General features: G+C 44.8%; 1 protein-coding gene across 2 annotated transcripts in view; it reads left to right on the forward strand.

Annotated features, from left to right (window-relative positions):
• The window catches only part of LOC106584288 (importin-13), a 51,171-nt gene that overhangs the window by 20,463 nt on the left and 5,486 nt on the right, over window positions 1-25,222 (forward strand). Inside the window, exons 2-18 of one of the 2 annotated variants that reach the window (XM_014169361.3) lie at window positions 3,035-3,160; window positions 3,234-3,377; window positions 6,135-6,347; window positions 6,478-6,731; window positions 15,965-16,105; window positions 16,518-16,659; window positions 16,817-16,983; window positions 17,440-17,560; window positions 17,634-17,781; window positions 17,992-18,173; window positions 18,295-18,321; window positions 18,839-18,973; window positions 20,921-21,073; window positions 21,219-21,299; window positions 21,454-21,591; window positions 21,723-21,819; window positions 24,538-24,590. In XM_014169361.3, the coding sequence (XP_014024836.1) occupies window positions 3,035-3,160; window positions 3,234-3,377; window positions 6,135-6,347; window positions 6,478-6,731; window positions 15,965-16,105; window positions 16,518-16,659; window positions 16,817-16,983; window positions 17,440-17,560; window positions 17,634-17,781; window positions 17,992-18,173; window positions 18,295-18,321; window positions 18,839-18,973; window positions 20,921-21,073; window positions 21,219-21,299; window positions 21,454-21,591; window positions 21,723-21,819; window positions 24,538-24,590 (2,322 nt within the window). The remainder of the gene's footprint in view (window positions 1-3,034; window positions 3,161-3,233; window positions 3,378-6,134; window positions 6,348-6,477; window positions 6,732-15,964; window positions 16,106-16,517; window positions 16,660-16,816; window positions 16,984-17,439; window positions 17,561-17,633; window positions 17,782-17,991; window positions 18,174-18,294; window positions 18,322-18,838; window positions 18,974-20,920; window positions 21,074-21,218; window positions 21,300-21,453; window positions 21,592-21,722; window positions 21,820-24,537; window positions 24,591-25,222) is intronic. The other variant, XR_014382299.1, reaches the window with a different exon arrangement.

Here is a 25,222-nt window from a genome sequence, read left to right on the forward strand (position 1 = left end):
GAGACGTGGAGGAGGCCGTAGGAGGGCAACAACACAGCAGCAGGACCGCTACCTCCGTTTTTGTGCAAGGAGGAGCACCGCCAGAGCCCTGCAAAATGACCTCCAGCAGGCCATAAATGTGCATGTGTCTGCTCAAACGGTCAGAAACAGACTCCATGAGGGTGGTATGAGGGCCCGACGTCCACAGGTGGGGGTTGTGCTCACAGCCCAACACCGTGCAGGACGTTTGGCATTTGCCAGAGAACACCAAGATTGGCAAATTCGCCACTGGCGCCCTGTGCTCTTCACAGATGAAAGAAGGTTCACACTGAGCACGTGACAGACGTGACAGAGTCTGGAGACGCCGTGGAGAACATTCTGCTGCCTGCAACATCCTCCAGCATGACCGGTTTGGCGGTGGGTCAGTCATGGTGTGGGGTGACATTTCTTTGGGGGGCCGCACAGCCCTCCATGTGCTCGCCAGAGGTAGCCTGACTGCCATTAGGTACCGAGATGAGATCCTCAGACCCCTTGTGAGACCATATGCTGGTGCGGTTGGCCCTGGGTTCCTCCTAATGCAAGACAATGCTAGACCTCATGTGGCTGGAGTGTGTCAGCAGTTCCTGCAAGAGGAAGCATTGATGCTATGGACTGGCCCGCCCGTTCCCCAGACCTGAAACCAATTGAGCACATCTGGGACATCATGTCTCGCTCCATCCACCAACGCCACGTTGCACCACAGACTGTCTAGGAGTTGGCGGATGCTTTAGTCCAGGTCTGGGAGGAGATCCCTCAGGAGACCATCCGCCACCTCATCAGGAGCATGCCCAGGCGTTGTAGGGAGGTCATACAGGCACGTGGAGGCCACACACACTACTGAGCCTCATTTTGACTTGTTTTAAGGACATTACATCAAAGTTGGATCAGCCTGTAGTGTGGTTTTCCACTTTAATTTTGAGTGTGACTCCAAATCCAGACCTCCATGGGTTGATAAATTGGATCTCCATTGATTATTTTTGTGTGATTTTTGTTGTCAGCACATTCAACTATGTAAAGATAAAAGTATTTAATAAGATTATTTCATTCATTCAGATCTAGGATGTGTTATTTTAGTGTTCCCTTTTATTTTTTTGAGCAGTGTATAACAAGTCAAGGCACAGATCATCTCTTACTGACTCACCTCGGGGCAATCCTGCGCATAGCGACATCAGAAACTATACCTGATTTCATTGCTCTAGTCAAGGACTTCACTCCTCACACTGAGTAGTTTAAGTGTAATGTTGAGCTCTCTCTCTCTCGTTTTTTTTTTTTTGTGTGTACACATTACAAAGAGTACTTTTCCCTCCGTGTAGTTCATTGCATGTTTTAATAATGAAAATACCTACCAAAAGGAGAACATAGATGGGATTTGATTTCTGTGCATGTTAAAGTAAAATAAGTAGCACATATGGACGTGATTTACAGTAGATACATCTGATGTATAATCCTGTAATATGATTCTGGCCCGCGATGGCAAAAATATATTCTAATGTGGCCCTCCATGGAAAATAATTGCCCAGGCCTGCTCTAACCACTCTGACGTCAATGCAAATTAAATTGAAATTCGCATCACACTTATCATAACAGTGTTGTGCTTTTAAAACTCGTCTCACTCAACAGTTTCCCATGTGTATCAAAAATGGTCCACCACCCAAAGGACATCCAGCCAACTTGACACAACTTTGGGTGTATTTTTGGGTGATGTGCCTTAATGTGACTAGACCCCAGGAAGAGGATCTGCTTATGGGGATTCTTAATAAATACAATACCAGGTGCTCCAATCTGGTCCACAGCTGCAGGTAGGGAGGTGGTTCAGCTGAGCAGTAGGCTGACACATTTACAGCCACAGCAGTTTAACCAGTTGCCCTGAACAGAAAGCATATCTGATCTCTGGTGGCTAATGAAACAATTGCGCTGTTAGTTGATTTGCATTTGGCTGGCTGTAGTGAGATGGGTCTCTCACCCAAGATTTTGCTCAGTCTGGAGTGTGTGTCGGGGAAGAGAAGTCTCCTTAGATCACACGGTGGACAGCGGTAATGACCTGCTTTCAACTCTGCTTTCAACTCTGGGAAATCATATCTGTGTTTAGAGAGCGAGCGAGAAAGGAAGGAGATGAGAGAGCGAGAACAAGGGAGTAAAGTAAGTTGGGTCACACAGTGACAGAGATGATGAGGAGAGGGCGCAATGATGAGAGATTTCAGTAAAGACACCGCTCCTCAGTAAAAATCACTATTGGTCAATTGCACCCTTCGAAAGACACGCATGCATGCATACATATACACAAACATATATAGATATTATGGGGAGGTGCGTGGTGGCTGCCACACTGGGTGCCCAGGGAGCTGCTGTTGTATGGGGTTAAGTGTCTTGCTCAATGGCATAACAGCAGGCAATGGCATCTAGGATTTTATACCAGCAAACCCTCCGGTTGCCCGCTCACTTGCTGACAGATTTTTCCTGTCGGACCCGGGATTCGAACTAGCAACATCTCTCTAACCCCTAGGGTACCTGCCGCCTCTGTAAAGAGGGTTTACCTGAGCTGGGCAGATTCACTGTTTAGACTTTAATAACGAAAAGCATTGGTTTCTTTGTGTGTGAGAGAGAGAGAGACGGTTATAGCAGTGTTTCAATGAGGAACAGCAGATGACTGGAATATGATTCAGGCTGTGATCTCTACCGTATGACACACACAACCCGAACCTCTTCATACTGTGTGTTTCCACGCTAGGAGGTGATTTCAAAGGAAACAAAGGGACACTGCACAGACATGTTCCTTCCATTAGACAATGTGTCAACCAGCCACCCACCACACTAGCTCTTGGTCAGGGCGCTAGGGTTAATCTACACACAGCACTGGAGAGCCTCTTGATACTGACTGTCTCTGTTGATGGCGTTCTTTAACAGCAGTCAGTCATACAAGAGTCTAGAAACACTTAACGTTCCTGTTCTAAATGACATATAATTACATTGCAAGAATTATACTGACTCTCCCTCCCATCTCTCTCTCTCTCTCTAGGGGCTCCACCAGTTGTACTATGACCCTAACATTGAGAATAAGAACCTGGCCCAGAAGTGGTTGATGCAGGCTCAGGTCTCCCCTCAGGCCTGGCAGTTCTGTTGGGCTCTGCTCAGCCCTGACAAGGTATGAAATGCCCACATGCGTTCGCACACACGCAAATGCACACACCTATATATAACCCTCTCTCTCTTCCTAGGTTCCTGAAATCCAGTACTTTGGGGCTAGTGCCCTCCACACTAAGATATCCCGCTACTGGTCTGATATCCCTTCTGACCAGTATGAGACCCTGAAGACTCAACTCTTCTCCCAGATCGCCTGCTTCTCCTCTGGGTCTAAGATGGTGGGTAAATGGATGGACAGTTGGCTGGACTGTTGGATTTATTAGATCAATAAAAATACTAGTGATGCACCGATATTATATTTTTGGCCGATACCGACCTCCGATATTTTCCTTGCCAAATAACCCGATACCGATATTGAACAGTTTAGCTGCTTTTTAAGCATTATAGTGCAGTTAAATAGTTACACACATGGACACAGTGATCTAAGGCACTGCATCTCAGTGCAAGAGGTGTCATTACAGTCCCTGGTTTGAATCCAGGCTGTATCACATCCGGCCGTGATTGGGAGTCCCATAGGGGTGCTCACAATTGGCCCAGCGTCGTCCGGGTTTGGCTGGGGTAGGCCGTCATTGTAAATAAGAGTTTGTTCTTAACTGACTTGCCTAGTTAAATAAAGGTTACACCACACTGACCAAAAGGTTATTTTGTTGGCATTTACGTATATGTCCCCATTACCAGTAAAACATAATCAAAATCAATTTCTTTCACTTACTTGCTGTGCTGTTTCGTTGTTCAGTCGTTTCATTCTCAACCAGGATTTCTATGGAACGCAGTTTGTGCCTTTGCGTGTCAAAAAAGATGCACGTCAAATAAGCTTGTTGACCAGTCAGGTCCTGAATATGACTGCACGTCACATAATAATTGAACGCGTTCATAAATGTTTTATGTAGTTATTACATTATCACTCGTATTTCATATGTCACAACGATTCATGGATACGTATGCTATGATGCTGGTAAAGTTGTCTCGAGCACCTATACAGTTCTGGTCATTAAAAAAAGCTAGATAAGCTCATGGATGCAAACAATCTGTTTCAGTAGCAATCGTTAGCTAGCTAACTATATAGCTAGGCGTCATCTAAAATAACTCTAATTTACAAGAGTTGTTATTTGATTAATGATGGTCAACCCATCTATGTTGAAGCTAGCCACAATAAGGATTAGCCACAATAGTGGACTTTGCAGTTAGCCTTCAAAATAATGTAATTGACAGTGATGCAAATGAATACAACTCATAGTTACGTCATAATTTAATAGACCATGCTAAACGAGGTTGGAATGTTATATAGAATCAACAAAAGACTAATTTGACAAAAATCTGTTAATCACACTGGATTTATATATACTTTAGAATTGCATTGGGGGCATACTCATTTCACTGTACAGCCTTACCTATGGATTGTGGATCAATGACATGAGGTATCCGTCTACTCAGTGACACCCAGAGAACGTTAGCGTCATTGCTCTTATTGCGGGACTCTGAAACAACTGAATAAAGCCACATTTATTGTCAACCTATGTGTATTAAACACTATTCCCGAGGAAAAACAATACTGTGAGGATGTTTTGGAGTCTGATAACTTTGAGGAGGACGTTGGGGAAAAATGTATTGAGTAGACTTACCCCATTTCATTGATTCCCAATCCTTAGGTAAAGCTGTACAGTGCAATATGAAGGTCAATACAAGCAATGGGCTGACTGGGGAGGTGATTTCACACAGTCACAGTCCCGCGTTAAGAGCTACAACCCTAATATTTGCGTCAACTCCTCACAGTTGTGTTCTGTGGGTGTCACCGAGTAGACTGATACCCCATTTCATTGCTTCACATTCCAACCTTGTTTAGACATTATCTAGTCTAAATATGGCATGGTTCCACAAATTGTAACCTTCTGCGTCACTTTCAAAGAGGTACTTTTATTTTGAAGGCAAACTGCAAATTCCACTATTGTGCCTAGCCTAATCGTGGCTAGCTTCACAACACATAACCCGGTCAGGTCGAGCCTCACTAGCCAGATGAAGCTAGCTGGCTGCTTATAACGTTAGCTTTGGGCAACAGGGTTAAGTAGCTGGCTAGCAATTTATTTTCATGAACTGAAGTTAAATTTTAATAGGCGAACAACAAGTGGCTACCTAGCTAATACTTACTCACTCACAAGGATTCCTAAATCATTGCTAAGAATAGTGAAAATGACTGCAGTTTCTACTGGTCATTTTCAGGCTGGTTGTATTGGTACTAGCTACGTACCAAGCTAAAGCTAGCTAGCTACCCCAGAAGTTGTGGTTGAACCAATAGTTCTATAATAGAACTTCGTTATTTGACGTGTCAAATTAAAAGCTTTTTTAACGCGTCAAATAGTGTTATTGTCAAATAGTGTTAATTGAAGTGTATCTTTTTTGACACGCAAAGACCCAAACGGCGTTCAATAGTAGCGTGGCTGCGTGACGCTATTACTGTGTAACTCCGGTAGGGCAACATCTGAACAACAGCACACTACGTAACGTTAGTGTATACCGGTGCTCGACCAGTCACGAAAGCCAACATCACCCACGACAGGGAACGGTTGATTGTCAAGGGCAATCGTTTTCGCCTTTGAGTTGTACTCTTTCAAATGACTGCTCCACTTGTTGACTGCTCGATCCACACAGCAGACATTGTGGGCTAAGTTAGGAATGCTGTGGTGCACGTTTAGCGCAACATTTTACGTAGCGTCATTACGTCATGTACCTAAGTTTTATATAGGTATGCATGTCAACTTTGACATCGGTTTTTCACATCGGCGTTAAACTAGACATCGGGCTGATATCAGCGTTGGCATTTTTAGCTAATATCAGCCGATTCCAATATGTTCACTGATATATCGTGCATCCCTAAAAAATGCATATAACTGGCGGTAGCTACGTGCCTTAAAAACCATCAAGCATAAACACAATTTTAAAGTCGTTGACTTACAAGACGTTGTGGTCCTGTTTCCAAGGTGCTGACGCGTCTGTGTGTGGCGCTGGCCTCCCTGGCCCTGAACACCATGCCAGAGGTGTGGCCGGGCGCCGTGCCAGAAATGGTGCGTGTGTTCCAAGAGGAGGGAGGTGGGGTGGATGGCCGGGCCAGATGTCTGGCCCTGCTGGAGCTTCTGACCGTCCTGCCTGAAGAGTTCCAGACCAGCCGCCTGCCGCAGTACCGCAAGGGACAGGTGAGGGGTGCTAGACACTGAAGGGTGCCAATGGGGACAACAAAAAGGCATACGGGCACACCGATGCACACACAAAAGGACAAGTGGGGTCGGGTTAGTATTTCCTGTAACCTTGTGTCTCTGTCTGTAGGTGCGAGGTGCTCTGGGTCGTGAGTGGGGGTCAGTGTGTCCACTGCTCCAGCAGCTGCTGCGTCAAGGGGACAGTCCCGGGGCAGTGAAGGCTCGTGTCCTGCGCTGTCTGTCCTCCTGGGTGCTGCTGGATGTCCCCCTCAGTGAGAGTGAAGGACTGGTGGAGGACTGTTTCACTGCTCTACCAGACCCCGAGCTGTTTGATACCGCCGTGGAGGCTATTGTCAACGCCATATCACAACCCGACTCCCAGAGGTGCGTCCGGGCCAGGGGGAGGTTGAGTGGGTGTGTCAACCAGAGTATGTGAGCGGATTGCGCCCAATGGTAATCTCACCCCGCGCTCCAGTCAAAAGGCTGGAGCGTCGGCCTTCTCGCCTGCTCCAATTTCACTCCAGTAGCGCTCACTTCACGAGCTCAGGGCATGCCCGGCCCAGCATGCATTTGTAGTCTACTGGTGTGCTGCTATAGCCCCTTGCTTTAGCTACTGTTATGGAGTTAACAAAATATTTCCATCAAGGTGACTTACAAAGATGAGGACCAAGAGCAAGAGAGGGAGTGTGGTAATGTAGTGTCCACAACTAAAGAATCATTGTTGAATCTGAAAAGACATGTATCCGGAAAGCATGAAGGTGTACTTACTATGTGCACATGCTAAAATAAAGGAACGAGATGGGTAGATTACTGTCTCGTTTTTTTTCAATCATCTGTACAATAGGCCATAATTGATTTTGGCCCAATAGACCTGGCATATTCCCACGTCCAAGGAGCTTTACGTTTTTATTGGGTTATTTTGCCTAAAAACGTTTAGGTCTACCTAATACAAGAGAGAGAAAAAACAACTCTGCATCTCCCCAGCCTGGCAAAAGTGGCCAAAAGGATGTTTAGAATCCCTAGTTGCTCTGCGAGTGTAGAGAGGATATTCTCTGCTGCTGGCCTGCTCTCCAGGCACCATCACATGAGCCTGAAGCCACAGACTGGCCAAACTCCTGTTTCAAAGGCACTGAAGTAATATTTTGTTTAATTTGTATTTAATTCTATGTAATTCACAGCAGATGTATGCATTTTATAGACTATAATGATTTTAATACAACGAAATGTTGTTTAAATGCTGAGTGCTTTATGTTCCTACCAGCCTATTATGTCACACTCACAAATGCTTCACAATGTATTTGTTTGTAGGCTATAGCCTTGAAATAATTAAAACATCATAGCCTTAATTTTTGTTCATTCTTAGGCTCCTGACCTATTTAGTGTTTATGTTTTAATATGTCATGTAGCCTATTTGAAATGATCTGGGCTTCTTACATTCACCTTTTAATGTTTATTCAAATACTTTTCATTCAAATCCATATGTTTGGTACTTCAGAACCAAATGGTAGGTCCAGGAAGTCACAAAAATAATTGTGTGTTGGTTAAATTGTGATTTTAATGAATGGAGTGAATTTGGAGAAGCAGTTTTTCCCCCATTGTGAGCGTGGAGTGGTTTTTAGTGGAGTGGTTGGAAAGGACATGGAGTACCGGAGCGATGCGCAAGCTCCACTCCGTGAGCGATTGAGCGGGATTTCCAACCAAAGAGAGAGGGAGAGAGATGGGAAGGGAGCAAGAAAGACATCCAGGGAGAGATGACAGCCAAGAGGACAGTGCGGGTATGGGAAGGGCATCTGAGAGAGGGGGGAAAGAGGGATGCAGAGAGAAATGCAGGCAAGGGAGAGTTGACAGCCGAGGGGAGGATGGAAGAAAATAGGTTTACTGAGGGAGAGAATGGAGGGAGTACATGGAAAGTTGACTGCCAGGAAGGGAGAAGGGAAGGAGAGGAGGGAGGGGGGCATTTCTCGGCTGGCTGGCGTTGCCATGGTTACAAAGCTGGGGAGTGACGTCATCATGCTCCGATTGGCTCCGATGGCAGGCACCCAGTACACCCTCCCGAGAGACAGGGAGGGAAAGAAAGATGAGCAAGGGAGGAAGAGGTGTCACATCCACCCGGCAGGTTGGAGCTATGATTACTCTGCTGACAGGCCTGTTCTCACACGCACAGCACACATTACTGCTCTGTTCAACTTCTCAAGTCTCCTCATCATGCATGGTGTTTCTATCGATCTATAAGTAAGGCCAGTAGGACTGTTGGAGGAATGAATATGAACCTCATATTTCTCAATCGTAGTGTCATCCAACCTGGGGCAGAAACACTCAATAACATTTGATGTTTGTGTGTGTCCTTCCTTCCTCTTTCCTTCACTTACAATGTTTCTCTTTCTCTCCCTTTTCTGTTATTCCCCCTTTTCACCCATTTCCCTCCTACTTAATTACTGGACAGGGGAAATTGGTTGCCTGGCAACAAGACCGTTGGACCAATAGCATCCTCCCAAATGACTTCACTGTAATGTGTTTAAACAGAGGAAAAGGGAGGTGAAATGAGGTGCTTTTAAAAGAAAAATCCACTCAAAACCACTCGTTCCTTTTAATTTCCATTGTTAAATAACACTATGTGGGAACAATATTTTTCATTTTAGCATTATAATAAGGTTGGTAGCAACATGGGAAATCTTTGTGGAAATCTGTTGCAGCTCAAGTCGACTACAAAATCCACAGTGCAATTCTCTCTCGATGGGATAGGTAGCTAGCTAGCAAGCAAACATAGCTACATACAATAATACCAAAGACATTATCAGCATGTAAAGTAGCTAGTTGGCTGTAAAATCGCCTAAACAAACTGCACTATCAATTTAGGAGTCTACAATCTCAACATGTTCAACCTGCAGATCAATGTGCCTCACAGAGTAGAGTCTGACATTCACAACGGCTGATATGCTTTTGTGGGGAGAGCATGGGCAACGTTTCCTATGTCAATGGGCTGCACAGTGCATTCTGTGTGATTTTGGGACAAGGAGCGCTCTCCTTCAAGGGATGAAAGGGAGTCTATTGGGTGCTAGCTCAAAAGTCCAACATTAGCACGAATTTCATCAACGAGAAGTAAAACATTACAAATCTTTTCCAGATTATGTGAGGTAGTTAAGTTGCTATCTGTAATATTGTATAGGTTTGGAATCGTGACATTATGTACTTTCGAGGAAAATAGGCACATTTCTTGACAAAGTGCATTCGGAAAAGATTCAGACCTCTTGACTTTTACCACATTTTGTTATGTTACAGCCTTATTCTAAAATTGATTAAATTGATTTTCCCCTCATCAATCTACACTGCGATTACAGCCTCGAGCCTTCTTGGGTATGACGCTACAAGCTTAGCACACCTGGATTTGGGGAATTTCTCCCATTCTTCTCTGCAGATTCTCTCAAGCTCTGTCAGGTTGGATGGGGAGCATCGCTGCACAGCTATTTTCAGCTCTCTCCAGAGATGTTCGATCGGGTTCAAGTCCGGACTCTGGCTGGGCCACTCAAGGACATTCAGAGACTTGTCCCGAAGCCACTCCTGCATTGTCTGGGCTGTGTGCTTAGGGTCGTTATGTTGGAAGGTGAACCTTCGCCCCCATTCTGAGGTCCTGAGCGCTCTAGAGCAGGTTTTCATTAAGGATCTCTCTGTACTTTGCTCCATTCATTTTTCCCTCGATCCTGACTAGTCTCCCAGTCCCTGCCGCTGAAAACATCCCCACAGCATGATGTTGCCACCACCATGCTTCACCATAAGGATAGTCCCAGGCTTCAACCAGACGTGACGCTTGGCATTCAGGCTAAAGAGTTCAATCTTGGTTTCATCAGACCAGAGAATCTTGTTTCTCATGGTCTGAGTCCTTTAGGTGCCTTTTGGCAAACTCAAAGCGGGCTGTCATGTGCCTTTTACTGAGGAGTGGCTTCCATCTGGTGACTCTACCATAAATGCCTGATTTGGTAGAGTGCTGCAGAGATGGTTGTCATTCTGGAAGGTTCTCCCATCTCTACAGAGGAACTCTGGAGCTCTGTCAATGACCATCGGGTTCTTGGTCACCTCCCTGACCAAGGCCCTTCTCCCCCGATTACTCATTTTGGCCATGTGGCCAGCTTTAGTAAGAGTTTTGGTGGTTCCAAACTTCTCCCATTTAAGAATGAAGGTGGCTACTGTGTTTTTGGGGACCTTCAATGCTGAAGAAATGTTTTGGTACCCTTCCCCAGATCTGTGCCTTAACACAATCCTGTCTCGGAGCTCTACGGACAATTCCTTTGACCTCATGGCTTGGTTTTTGCTCTGACATGCACGGTCAACAATGGGACCTTACATAGACGTGTGTGCCTTTTCTAAATAATGTCCAATCAATTGAGTTTACCACAGGTGGACTCCAATCAAGTTGTAGAAACATCTCAAGGATGATCAATGGAAAGAGGTTGCACCTGAGCTCATAGCAAAGGGCCTGAATACTTACACTTGAAGTCGGAAGTTTACATACACCTTAGCCAAATACATTTAAACTCAGTTTTTCACAATTCCAGACATTTAATTCTAGTAAAAATTCCCTGTCTTAGGTCAGTTAGGATCCCCACTTTATTTTAAGAATGTGAAATGTCAGAATAATTTATTTCAACCTTTTCTTTCATCACATTCCCAGTGGGTCAGAAGTTTACATACACTCAATTAGTATTTGGCAGCATTGCCTTTAAGTTGTTTAACTTGGGTCAAACGTTTTGGGTAGCCTTCCACAAGCTTCCCACAATAAGTTGGGTGAATTTTGGCCCATTCCTCCTGACAGAGTAACTGAGTCCGGTTTGTAGGTCTCCTTGCTCGCACATGCTTTTTCAGTTCTTCCCACAAGTTTTCTATAGGATTGAGGTCAGGGCTTTGTGATGGTCACTCCAATAACTTGACTTTGTTGTCCTTGTATGCTTGGGGGTCATTGTCCAGTTGGAAGACCCATTTGCGACCAAGCTTTAACTTCCTGACTGATGTCTTGAGATATTGCTTCAATATATCCACATAATTTTCCCTCCTCATGATGCCATCTATTTTGTGAAGTGCACCAGTCCCTCTTGCAGCAAAGCACCCACACAACATGATGTTGCCACCCCCGTGCTTCACAGATTGGATGGTGTTCTTCGGCTTGCAAGCCTCCCCCTTTTTCCTCCAAACATAACGATGGTCATTATGGCCAAACAGTTCTATTTTTGTTTCATCAGACCAAAGGACATTTCTCCAAAAAGTACGATCTTTGTCCCCATGTGCAGTTGCAAATCATAGTCTGGCTTTTTAATGGCAGTTTTTGAGCAATGGCTTCTTCCTTGCTGAGTGGCCTTTCAGGTTATGTTGATATAGGACTCGTTTTACTGTGGATATAGAAACTTTTGTACCTGCTGTTCTGGGATTGATTTGCATTTTTCGCACCAAAGTACGTTCATCTCTAAGAGACAGAACGCGTCTCCTTCCTGAGCGGTGTGAGGGCTGCACGGTCCCATGGTGTTTATACTTGCGTACTATTGTTTGTACAGATGAACGTGGTACCTTCAGGCGTTTTTTCAGAGGTCTTGGCTGATTTCTTTTGATTTTTCCATGATGTCAAGCAAAGAGGCATTGAGTTTGACGGTGGGCCTTGAAATGCATCCACAGGTACACCTCCAATTGACTCAAATTATGTCAATTAGCCTATCAGAAGCTTCTAAAGCCATGACATCATTTTCTGGAATTTTCCAATCTGTTTAAAGGCAGTCAACTTAATGTATGTAAACTTCTGACCCACTGGATTTGTGATAGTGAAATAATCGGTCTGTAAACAATTGTTGGAAAAATTACTTGTGTCATGCACAAAGTAGATGTCCTAACCGACTTGCCAAAACTATAGTTTGTTTCCAAGAAATTTGTGGAGTGGTTGAAAAACGAGATTTAATGACTCCAACCTAAGTGTATGTAAACTTCCGACTTCAACTGTATGTAATAAGGTATTTCTGTTATTTTTTTAATCAAATTTGCAAACATTCTTAACCTGTATCTTAGATAAGGGGGAAAATGTATTTAATCAATTTTAGAATAAGGCTGTAATGTAACAAAATGTAGAAAAGGGGAAGGGGTTTGAATACTTTCCAAATGCACTGTATAGGCTACTTTAGGATATATCATGGAAATAGCTTTTTGATTTCTATGTGAAAATGTTATGGTATTTGCTCCAGTGGTTTTGTTGGTAGGTCTACATTATGCTCAAATAGCCACAATAGCCTATTGGCTACTGTCTAAAACTGTAAAGGTACAGTCTCAGTGTTCACTGTAAACGCTCGCCCAAAATTCTCACCATGTTCAATTTCCACTCACAAGACCAAAAATTTGCTTAGTACCCCATAACATTATAGGGAACATTGATAGACACTCGCACTCCTAAATGCACAGGCACTCAAATACCCAACCCATTACCCTCTGAATAACATGCGTCACACACACACACACACACACACACACACACACACACACACACACACACACACAGACTCACAGGGCTGTGTTGGTCATGGAATTTTGGATAACGGTAATTGGCCAGCCAAATGACCGCGGTCTCTGTAATAACTGTTTGAATAGCAACACAATTTTTGTTATTTTTTTTACCCACATTTTCTCCTTTCCTCGGCTCATGACTGCATGTGCTGCCATAGAAATAGAATAAATAGAATGAGCGTCCCCGTTCAAGTAAATGATGGCATGATGGTTGGACTGGCGTCCATTGCTAGTGTACTCATAGGAGCAAAGCTGGAAGTAAAAGCAGGAAATATACCTTTTTAAATATGTGCTGTGATTTGATGATTCAACTCAACTGACATTACAAAAAAATACATCCTGTTGCATTCGCCACATCAGTTAACATAATTTGAATGAACATTCTACATTACCATGGATGTGATTTTTGTCACAATGCCAGGCAGCCATTGTGAGTGTACCCATGAGTTAAGGCTGGTTTATACTTTGTCTATTGACATGTCTGTCGATAGTTGGCACAGTGACTTCATGAACATTCTATTGTCGTCCGACGTCAAACTTGTCATTATGAAAGAGTATATACTCAAAAACGACAGGCTGCATGACATCAGCAGCTTGGTGGCACAAAATTACATAACTGCTGTATTTCAAATCAAATTTTATTAGTCACATGCGCCGAATACAACAGGTGCTGACCTTACAGTGAATTACTAACTTACGAGCCCCTAACCAACAATGCGGTTAAAAAAAATAAGAAATCTAAGTAACAAGTAATTAAAGAGCATCAGTAAAATAACAATAGCGAGACTATATACGGGGGGGGGGGGTTAGTAGGTAGCCATTTGATTAGATGTTCAGGAGTCTTATGGCTTGGTGGTAGAAGCTGTTTTGAAGCCTCTTTGACCTAGACTTGGCGCTCTGTTACCACTTGCCGTGTGGTAGCAGAGGGAACAGTTTATGACTAGGGTGGCTGGAGTTCTTGGCAATTTTTTAGGCTTTCCTCTGACACCGCCTGGTACAGAGGTCCCGGGTGGCAGGAAGCTTGGCTGTACGCACTACCCTCTGTGGGACCTTCAGGTCGGAGGCCGAGCAGTTGCCATACGAGGCGGTGATGCCAACAGGATCTGAGGACCCATGCCAAATCTTTTTGGTCTCCTGAGGGGGAATAGAATTTGTCGTGCCCTCTTCACGACTGTCTTGGTGTGTTTGGACCATGATAGTTTGTTAGTAATGTGGACACCAAGGAACTTGAAGCTATCAACCTGCTCCACTACAGCCCCGTTGATGAGAATGGGGGCATGCTCGGTCCTCCTTTTTCTGTAGTCCTGACACACTGACATGCAGGTTATTATGCATGTATATCACATGAGGTTGGTTCCACCCTATTTGGGGAGGACATGCACATGGTAATGTCTGGAGCAGAAGATTGGAATGGTATCAAACGCTTGGGTTCTGTGTTTGATGCCGTTCCAGCCATTATTATGAGCCGTCCTCCCTTCAGCACTCTCCTTTTGATGTGTATTACTTCCTCCCATTCCTCCAGTCAAATCACAGGTAGGCCTTTGCAAATATGGGCTAATCATCTGTTCTGTGCAGTATTCTATCAAACACTGAACAGTGTGAAGTTAAATTCAATGTGTTTTATTGAGTAGAAGTGTGAATTTCAATGACAGGTTTTTGGAGAACGTTTAGAAAACGTGAACAAGCGTCCGGGGGATGGGGCGAACAGGATGCTAGGCCAATGATTTTTTTCCCACTGTGGTATCTCGATACTACTCGGTATCGTGATACTTGGCCTGGTATCGTTTTTATAATTTTGGTATCGTGACAAGGTGGAATCCCTGAGCAGGTTCGTTTGTCTCCAGCAACTGAGTTAGGAAGAACGCCTGTATCTTTGTAGTGACTGGGTGTATTGATACAACATCCAAAGTGTAATGAATAACTTCACCATGCTCAAAGGGATGTTCAGTGTCTTTTTACTCATCTACCAATCGGTGCCCTTCTTTGCGAGGCACTGGAAAACCTCTCTGGTCTTTGTGGTTAGATCTGTGCTTGAAATTCATTGCTCGACTGAGGGACCGTACAGATAATTGTATGTGTGGGGTACAGAGATTAGGTAGTCATTCAAAAATCATGTTAACCACTATTGAACGCTGAATGAGTCCATGCAACTTACTATGCATATTTTTACTCCTGAACTTATTTAGGCTTTCCATAACAAAAGGGTTGAATCCTCATTGACTCACGACATTTCACCTTTTAATGTTTAATTTAAATGTTTTACCAACAAAATTCCACCTTGACATTATGGGGTATTGTGTGTAGATCAGTGACACAAAATCTGTGGAAAAAGTCAAGGGGTGTGAATACTTTATGAAGGCACTGTAAATATTCAGAAGCCAGAACCAATGATACTGGAAGGTTGTCTGGATCTGTGAACACACACACACACACACACACACACACACACACACACACACACACACCTGCATCATACACAGTGTCAATTGTAGGGTAAGATGACAGAAAGGCAGTTTGAGCTTAATCAGAATAGCAGAACAGGAGGACAGGGGTGTGTGTACATGCGTAGGGGTGTTGCTTCTGTACTCTGTTCACATTGTCTCTGACCTCCAGCCAATCTCTATTTCCCTCTTAGTGGGTAAAATAAAAAAAATATTTTATGGACATTACTGTTCCAGTTTCACAATGAACGACCCTAAAATACCTCAAAGGGATGGAGAGATGGAGGTGGAAAGAGTGATAGACCCACAGCGTGTGTGAACATGCATAATGCAGACAGACGGATAGATGTGGGGCGATATTAAATGGGTCTGTGTGTCTAAACGAGAGATGGTGTGTAGGTGCTTCCGGAGAAAAAGCCAATAGATTTATTAGAAAGGACTGAGACGGCAGGAAGAACAGACCAGAGTAATTTAAACCTTTAAGAGAACTGGAGAAATGAAACAAAGAAACTGAGCGATGAAGCTGGTGAAAAGTGAAAGATTTGTGTGTTCGTGCAGGGGGGTTTGAGTAGAGATTTTCCCCCTGGTATGTGAACTAACCCATCTCATTAATGTGTGTGTGTGTGTGTGTGTGTGTGTGTGTAGATATGTGAACACGCTACTGAAGCTGGTGCCCCAGGTATTGTCCCTGCAGGAACAGCTAAGAGAGGCCGTCCAGAACGGAGACATGGAGACGTCACACGGAATCTGTCGCATCGCTGTCGCGCTGGGCGAAAACCACTCCAGGTGCGTGTGTGTGCGCTGTCTCAACATCAATCAATCAATCAAACCTTTCACTTCCCCTCCTCACACTGCTTGGTGACGACATTGATGCTTCTGGGTTCATTCTCACAAACCAATCAACAAATAATCAGATGACGTGTTCTGTTTCATGCTCAGGCCCACCCTGGTAAACAAGCTGTTTGTTATTGTGTGTTTCTGTCTCCGGAGGCGTCATGTCTCACTGTGTATGTCAATGGCTCCAGTCTGAACCCTTCACCTGTCACACTCTATCTGGAGAACCAGCCCTGCCTGTCCCACCTCGCCTCACTCTTCCTGCGCACTGACCTAGTTTTCCTGGCTCTGTGTCCGTTTCTCTCACTTACTCTCTCCCTTTTCTCTTCTCTCCTTTTCCATCTCTTGATCTCAACCCCCCCAGGGCTCTGTTGGAGCAGGTAGAGCACTGGCAGGGCTTTCTCGCATTGGTCAACATGATCATGTTCTGTACTGGGATACCAGGACATTACCCAGTCAATGAGACGACCAGCTCCCTCACGCTCACCTTCTGGTACACGCTACAGGTATGCACTCTACACCCTAACACTGTAACCCAGACCCCTACACTGTAACCCAGACCCCTACACTGTAACTCAGGACACTTAACGTTACACCCTAAACCCAACTACCCTGTTTTAGAATAACAGCACTTAACAGTACACACTCTCGCTCTCTCTCCAGGATGACATCATGTCGTTTGACTCTGAGAGACAGGCGGTGTATCTGCAGGTTTATAGACCAGTGTATTTCCAGCTGGTGGATGTTCTGCTGCATAAAGCCCAGTTCCCCTCTGACCAGGAGTACGCATCATGGTCCTCGGATGAGAAGGAACAGTTCAGGATCTACAGGTACAAGAGTGTGGTTGGGGTCGTGTGGGTGAGCGAGCGAGGGAGGGAAACGCAGTATGCCGACAGGTCTATTGCTGGGTGTGTTTGTGATTGTAACAGCCTGTAAGTGAAGTGGCAGCTGAGAGGGCACAAATTTTGGATGATAATGTTTGAGTCACAGATCATCAGATGCTCAGAAGCGCATTACTAACAGCACATTATAAAGTGATGCCCTGCTGTTAGTTCCTGCACAGTTAAATGGCGCCACAATTTCACTTGATTTGAGGTGTAAACACAAGATTTTTTGCGTACTACATTTACGGCAGTAGACAACAGCAGTGGACCCAAAACTGAGCCTTGTGACACCCCCCCCCCCATAGCATTGATTGTTCCACCTCTATAACAAAACCTTGCCTTCTGTTGGTGGTATGTATTACACTTCTATATTCTACGACTTAACACATTTGTGTGTTCCAGGGTGGATATCTCAGACACTCTGATGTATGTGTATGAGATGCTAGGAGCTGAGCTGCTCAGTAACCTGTATGAGAAACTAGGACGAATACTGACCAACACAGAACAAGCCTCGTCATGGCAGGTACGGTACACACAGATTCAACACACACACACACACACTGAACACACTGTCTGAAGCCTTTTGTCTCCTCCAGCATACAGAAGCGTTGCTGTATGGGTTCCAGTCTATAGCGGAGACGATAGATGTCAACTACTCTGATGTCATCCCAGGCCTGATCGGACTCCTCCTCAGAATCAACATCAACAACGTCCAACTGGCCGACACCGTCATGTTCACTATCGGTAGCTACTGATACGCTCATACGTGTTCACGATAGGTATTAATACAGTGATGGCTGTCATTTTGTTGTGCGGTGTTCATCCAGGGAAATAACAAGCGGGAAAAGAAGAAAAACAAATTGGACAGGAGAACAGGAAAAGCACCCGTCTCCTGTAGCATCAAGTGTTCAGTCTTTTCATCCAGTGTGTTCTTCTCTTCCCTCCTCCCTGTAGGAGCTCTAGCAGAGTGGTTGGCGGACCACCCGGTGATGTTGAGTAGTGTTTTACCTCTGGTACTCCAGGCCTTGGGGAACCCAGACCTCTCCGTCTCCTCGGTCTCCACACTCAAGAAGATCTGCCGAGAGTGCAAATATGACCTGCCACCCTATGCCTCCAATATAGTGGCTGTATCACGTGTACGTGTGTGTTTGTACCGTATATGTTTTATGTCTAAATTAGTGTTTTTTTTAAATAAAATGATTACATTTAGTCAATATAATATTCTTCTGCTTTTGCTATCCTCTCTCTTCTTCACAGGAGGTGCTGAGCAAACAGATTCACAAGGTCAGTCCCAGTCCTGTCTGGAGATGATGCAAGCCATAACCCCAATGTCCCGACTCACTGGACCCACTCTACTGTATACAACATCCTGGAGAATCATTTATAGTCAAATTCAGGGACAGAGTCAAACTTTCAAAGACTTTATTGCCTGTGCATTTGGTACATGCAGCAATGAGCACATTCAATATATTCAAATGAACTACAGGGAGTACATCAGACCATAGAATCTGTCACTCCATTCAGTCATGAAAACAAGGTGACAAGACTGGATGGTAGCTAGCAAAGACCTCTTATCAAGTCACATTTTATTGGTCACATACACATGGTTAGCAGATGTTATTGCGAGTGTAGCGGAATGCTTGTGAGGAGTCAACACAAGGAGTCAACCTTTCAAAAGTCCTGGAAATGTGTAACAATGTTCTGTCCTCTTCCTCTTCTTCCTGCTCCCCTCCCTCTCTCTTCCTCCCTCCCTCCTGCTCTCTTCCTCCCTCCCTCCTCTTCCCTTCCTCTCCCTCTCCAGACCAGTCAGTGTATGTGGCTGATGCAGGCCTTGGGCTTCCTGCTGTCTGCTCTGCATGTGGAGGAGATACTGAGGAACCTGCACTCTCTCATCACTCCCTACATCCAACAACTTGAGAAACTAGCTGATGAGACGGTCACACACACACACACACACACACACACACACACACACACACACACACACACACACACACTGTGGTAACCGTGTTATTACAGTGACATATTTTCCTCTCTCTGTTGGACTGCGGCCATATGAACAGACTGTGTGTCTGCATGGATGCACCACACACTAACACACACACACTTCTCTTCTTTCTTTCTTTTATTTCTTCCCCCTCTCACTGTTGGAATGTGTCCATATGAACAGGCGTTGTGTCTGTGTGACTCCACTGCAGTTGAACATTTCTCTGTGGGACCAGATTGGCTTCATCACTACACCATTGGTTACTGAATCACAGGGCCATCCCCACACACACACACACACACACACACACACCACATTCTTTATTAAATGTCAGGTCTAATGAATCCAAGCCTTATCGGAGCTAAAAATAAGGATTTGACATTTTCTCAAAAAAAGAAGCTGACATTAACTACAAACAGGGATGTGACATTATCAGTGTTGAATTAGTCTTTCTCCCCTGATCTACTGTTCTGGAGTCAGCAGAGACCTGGATCAACAGAGATGTCAGTTCAAATGAAGAGTTTCATCTCTTTTTCTCTCTTGTGCTCACTTTCTCCTTGTCTCTACTGTCTCGCTCTCTCTGTCTGATGTATAGCCATAACATCAGACTATGGAATCAGGTTGTCTGTGCAGCCTAACAAACACTGGCACCCTAAGGCAAGAGATCAAACTGCACCTCCACTATATAGTTAGCTACAAGCAATGTCTGTTTTAATGCGTTTAGGGTGGTATTCTGACTTAAATACTGTGCTCTTACCTAAAATGTTCACCCATTGATGTCTCTGGATGTTTAAGGCATAAATCCAAGTTGAACATACCCATCTCAAATGAGCGTGTGTGTTCAGTTGCAACATGACCCGTTGCTCGTTAAGAGAAGGGTCGTCAGCCCAGCCACATGACTCCTCCCTTGTACTCCACAGCTCCGTTGTCATGGATACCGAGCGGTGATTAAATGGTTGCTAATGAAGCTTTAATTAGTGTTGTCACCCTAGAGAGAGAGAGAGAGAGAGAGAGTGTGTGTGTGAAATCTGCAGAAAAATGAAGCCATTAACTGACTGATGCACCGAAACCTGTCTTTCACTGATCCCTCTTTCCCTTCTGTCCTTTTCACTTCATCCCTCTCTTCATGGTCTTTCACTTCATCCCTCTCTTCATGGTCTTTCACTTCATCCCTCTCTTCATGGTCTTTCACTTCATCCCTCTCTTCATGGTCTTTCACTTCATCCCTCTCTTCATGGTCTTTCACTTCATCCCTCTCTTCATGGTCTTTCACTTCATCCCTCTCTTCATGGTCTTTCACGTCATCCCTCTCTTCATGGTCTTTCACTTCATCCCTCTCTTCATGGTCTTTCACTTCATCCCTCTCTTCATGGTCTTTCACTTCATCCCTCTCTTCATGGTCTTTCACTTCATCCCTCTCTTCATGGTCTTTCACTTCATCCCTCTCTTCATGGTCTTTCACTTCATCCCTCTCTTCATGGTCTTTCACTTCATCCCTCTCTTCATGGTCTTTCACTTCATCCCTCTCTTCATGGTCTTTCACTTCATCCCTCTCTTCATGGTCTTTCACGTCATCCCTCTCTTCATGGTCTTTCACTTCATCCCTCTCTTCATGGTCTTTCACTTCATCCCTCTCTTCATGGTCTTTCACTTCATCCCTCTCTTCATGGTCTTTCACTTCATCCCTCTCTTCATGGTCTTTCACTTCATCCCTCTCTTCATGATCTTTCACTTCATCCCTCTCTTCATGGTCTTTCACTGTCTTTCTTTTTGCTTCACTCGTTAACTCGTTCACAAAAACCAACAGATAGAAAATGAGTGATGGCAAATCTTGTTTCAGCCTTTCTTCGTAAAGCTATTGACTTACCCTCTCGCTCCCTCTTTCCCTCTCTCCAGCCCAACCCGTCCAATAAACTAGCGATAATCCACATTCTAGGTCTGCTGTCCAATCTCTTCACTACGCTGGACATTAGCAAACAGGAGGACGAATCAGGAGAGAGCACTGCTCCCCCTGTCAAAACTGCCCCGCCCCCACCAGGACCTAACCCGGTGAGATGCACCTTCATCATCATCATCATTATTATCATCAGCAGTGCTCAGCCACACGCAAGCTCTTTTAACGGGAACGTTCATCCCGTTTTCATAATTCGTTCCTCATTTAGCTAGTGTTGTCAAATGAACCTGTGTCTTCTAGGTGGTGGTGGTCCTACAGCAGGTCTTTGCTCTCATTCAGACGGTCCTTAGCAAGTGGCTCAACGACTCCCAGGTGGTGGAGGTGAGACACGAACACAACAAGAAAAGTGATGCGTTGACGCAACAGTTTCAATAAAATGATCTGCACGTTCATGAACTGAAATCCAACCTGAACCAGCTGAAATGAAACTCTCATTTCACTCCCCCTTCCCATCTCTCTCCCGCCTTCCTCCCAGGCTGTGTGTGCTATCTTTGAGAAGTCGGTGAAGACTCTCCTCCATGACTTTGCCCCCATGGTGTCTCAGCTCAGTGAGATGCTAGGACAGATGTACAGTACCATACCACAGGCCTCAGCACTGGACCTCACACGACAGGTACATACACACACACACGTGCTTGAGAACACTTGCATACATGATACACACTCGCATGCATACACGATACACACTCGCATGCATACATTGAGGCGCACCGATGTGAAACCGTCTGTGGTTGTGTTTGACAGATGGTCCATATATTTGCCAGAGAGACGGACCACTTCCCTCCCATCAAGGCTCTATTTGAGCTGGTCACCTCAGTAACACTCTCCATCTTCCGGCAAGGTAGGGGGTCCTGCAGGGGAGGGGGAGGGGGGTAATCTCTGCCTGTTTTTGTTTTGGGTGATTTTGATTGACAGACAAACCTGCACACACTCCTGCTTTCACAGGAGAACAAGGAACATGGAGAATGAACATGGCTTCCATGAGAAATGCTTTGTGTGTGTGTCAACTAATACCTGCATAGCACAAGGGGAAACCAGGATGGCTGCATCTCAATAGTCTAAAGTCCTCGTCTTCTCATATTGCTTTCACCTGCCCTGTGTTTTTGGATGAGGGCAGATGAAGGGGAGGAAGCCACGTTAGACTGTTGAAATGCATCCTCTGTCCTCCTGTGCTGCTATGGAGAATTACACAAGAACGTTTTGTTTTTGAAGCTGATAATATCCAGTGGGTCTTACCTGAATACTGTCTGCCTCTCTTCTCCCCTTTCAGTTCTCCTCTCATACCCTTCTCCCTCTTCTGCTTTGTCTGTGTTTGATTGATACTGTCTGCCTCTCTTCTCCCCTTTCAGTTCTCCTCTCATACCCTTCTCCCTCTTCTGCTTTGTCTGTGTTTGATTGATAATGTCTGCCTCTCTTCTCCCCTTTCAGTTCTCCTCTCATACCCTTCTCCCTCTTCTGCTTTGTCTGTGTTTGATTGATACTGTCTGCCTCTCTTCTCCCCTTTCAGTTCTCCTCTCATACCCTTCTCCCTCTTCTTCTGCTTTGTCTGTGTTTGATTGATACTGTCTGCCTCTCTTCTCCCCTTTCAGTTCTCCTCTCATACCCTTCTCCCTCTTCTTCTGCTTTGTCTGTGTTTGATTGATACTGTCTGCCTCTCTTCTCCCCTTTCAGTTCTCCTCTCATACCCTTCTCCCTCTTCTTCTGCTTTGTCTGTGTTTGATTGATACTGTCTGCCTCTCTTCTCCCCTTTCAGTTCTCCTCTCATACCCTTCTCCCTCTTCTTCTGCTTTGTCTGTGTTTGATTGATACTGTCTGCCTCTCTTCTCCCCTTTCAGTTCTCCTCTCATACCCTTCTCCCTCTTCTTCTGCTTTGTCTGTGTTTGATTGATACTGTCTGCCTCTCTTCTCCCCTTTCAGTTCTCCTCTCATACCCTTCTCCCTCTTCTTCTGCTTTGTCTGTGTTTGATTGATACTGTCTGCCTCTCTTCTCCCCTTTCAGTTCTCCTCTCATACCCTTCTCCCTCTTCTTCTGCTTTGTCTGTGTTTGATTGATACTGTCTGCCTCTCTTCTCCCCTTTCAGTTCTCCTCTCATACCCTTCTCCCTCTTCTTCTGCTTTGTCTGTGTTTGATTGATACTGTCTGCCTCTCTTCTCCCCTTTCAGTTCTCCTCTCATACCCTTCTCCCTCTTCTGCTTTGTCTGTGTTTGATTGATACTGTCTGCCTCTCTTCTCCCCTTTCAGTTCTCCTCTCATACCCTTCTCCCTCTTCTTCTGCTTTGTCTGTGTTTGATTGATACTGTCTGCCTCTCTTCTCCCCTTTCAGTTCTCCTCTCATACCCTTCTCCCTCTTCTTCTGCTTTGTCTGTGTTTGATTGATACTGTCTGCCTCTCTTCTCCCCTTTCAGTTCTCCTCTCATACCCTTCTCCCTCTTCTTCTGCTTTGTCTGTGTTTGATTGATACTGTCTGCCTCTCTTCTCCCCTTTCAGTTCTCCTCTCATACCCTTCTCCCTCTTCTTCTGCTTTGTCTGTGTTTGATTGATAATGTCTGCCTCTCTTCTCCCCTTTCAGTTCTCCTCTCATACCCTTCTCCCTCTTCTTCTGCTTTGTCTGTGTTTGATTGATACTGTCTGCCTCTCTTTTTTTCTTTCTTTTTTTACTTTCTTTCTGAGCAGGTGTCCTTCAATGTTGCTCTGTGGCCAGTATCTTATACAATATGGTGCAATGTTACAAAACATAAGAGAATGTGGTTGCAGAACAACGTTCATATAGAAATGTATTGTGTAGAACAGACATCCGTCTTTTACAGAACGGGGAATTGTGTGGGCTCTATTCGTTGCATTTTTGTCAGGGTTGCGCCCCACTGAATAAGCCTGTAAGGTGGGGGCGTGTATGGGGAGTTGGGGGATGGGGTCTTGTGTGGAGTCTAGGAACAGCGAAGGGAAGGGTTGCCTCCTAAGTGTTCACCTTTTTTGGGGGTGGTTAATGGTCAGGGGTACTATCCCCTAGGCGCATGGTGGTTGTAAGCCACACAGAAAAAAATGATCTTGCCTATCGTATTACACGGTGGAGCTATTAGCAAGCCCCTAGGGTGTAGGGTCTAGGGGAGATGCCTAGGGCTTTGGGTGGCTAGTCCAAGGGGCGAGGGATTGATTTGGGACTTGACGCCCCTTTTCTCTGAAGCGTTACAGTTACAGTTACCTCCTGGGTTCCCCACTCCAAAACCACTTTTGTTATTTTTAGGTTTATTTTTCTCTCGTTATTCTTTCCTTTTTTTTAAATCTCCAAATGGAACCCATGTCTCCTCTTTCTCTGCCTGTTTTCTGTTCGTTCAACCGCTCACTGTTTTTCCCAAGACTCTTCCAAAGCTTCACATGCCCCTCCTCCCTCTCTCTCCCCCTTTGTTTGTTCTTTACTCACGTGTGACAATTATTTCAATGAGATATTTTCTGTTCTCTTTTCTTTCCACATGACTGTTGAATCGGTTGAGTTGCTGTTTGTATATTATTATTCTCTTTATTCTTTATGATTTGTTAAGTTTCATCTTTATTATATTTTAGGACCCAGGGATCATCCTGATATTGTTGATTCATTTATGCAACTCCAAGCTCAGGTGTGTTTTTGGTTTCTTATTTCATTCACTTTGGGTTTCTCTCTCGTTCTCTCTTTCTCTCTCTCGCTCACACACACTCTCTCAAGCTCTCTTTCTCTTTCTGTTCTTTGTTAAAGGGTCTGAGGGCGACCCATCATAATGGCATGGCAGAGAATAGACAGTAGGTGGTGGTATTGAAGGATGGACTCTGTCTCCTTCAATACTCAGGGCTCTATCCATTCTGATGAGGGAGTAAAGGGTCAGCGTTCACCAAGGTCTTGTCCAGTAGGCACAAAACATGACAAAATGCTTTGTAACGAGGAGGGACTACCAGAATGTGTCCAATAATAAACATGTTCATGTTTGGTTGTCTTCTGAACATGACCCTGGGATGTAGTTCCCTGTGACCTCACTGGTTAGAATCCCCTAGCCACGCCCCTTTTCTGATGTCATTCCAACCCATAGCCAATCAAAGCCACAATTAATTAATATTCCATTAATTAATAAATTCAGGCGAATTGGGTGCCCTCTGTTTTTTTGTTTGTTTTTGTCTTCCTTCTACATTCTTCCTTTAATTTCTATCTTTGGATAGAGCTGATCTCTCCTCTCCTCTTCCCTCGCTCCCTCTCTTTTCCTCCGTCCTGAATGAGTTC

The sequence above is a fragment of the Salmo salar genome, chromosome 23 (assembly GCF_965601325.2).
Source record: "Salmo salar chromosome 23, fSalSal1, whole genome shotgun sequence".
Taxonomy (NCBI): domain Eukaryota; kingdom Metazoa; phylum Chordata; class Actinopteri; order Salmoniformes; family Salmonidae; genus Salmo; species Salmo salar.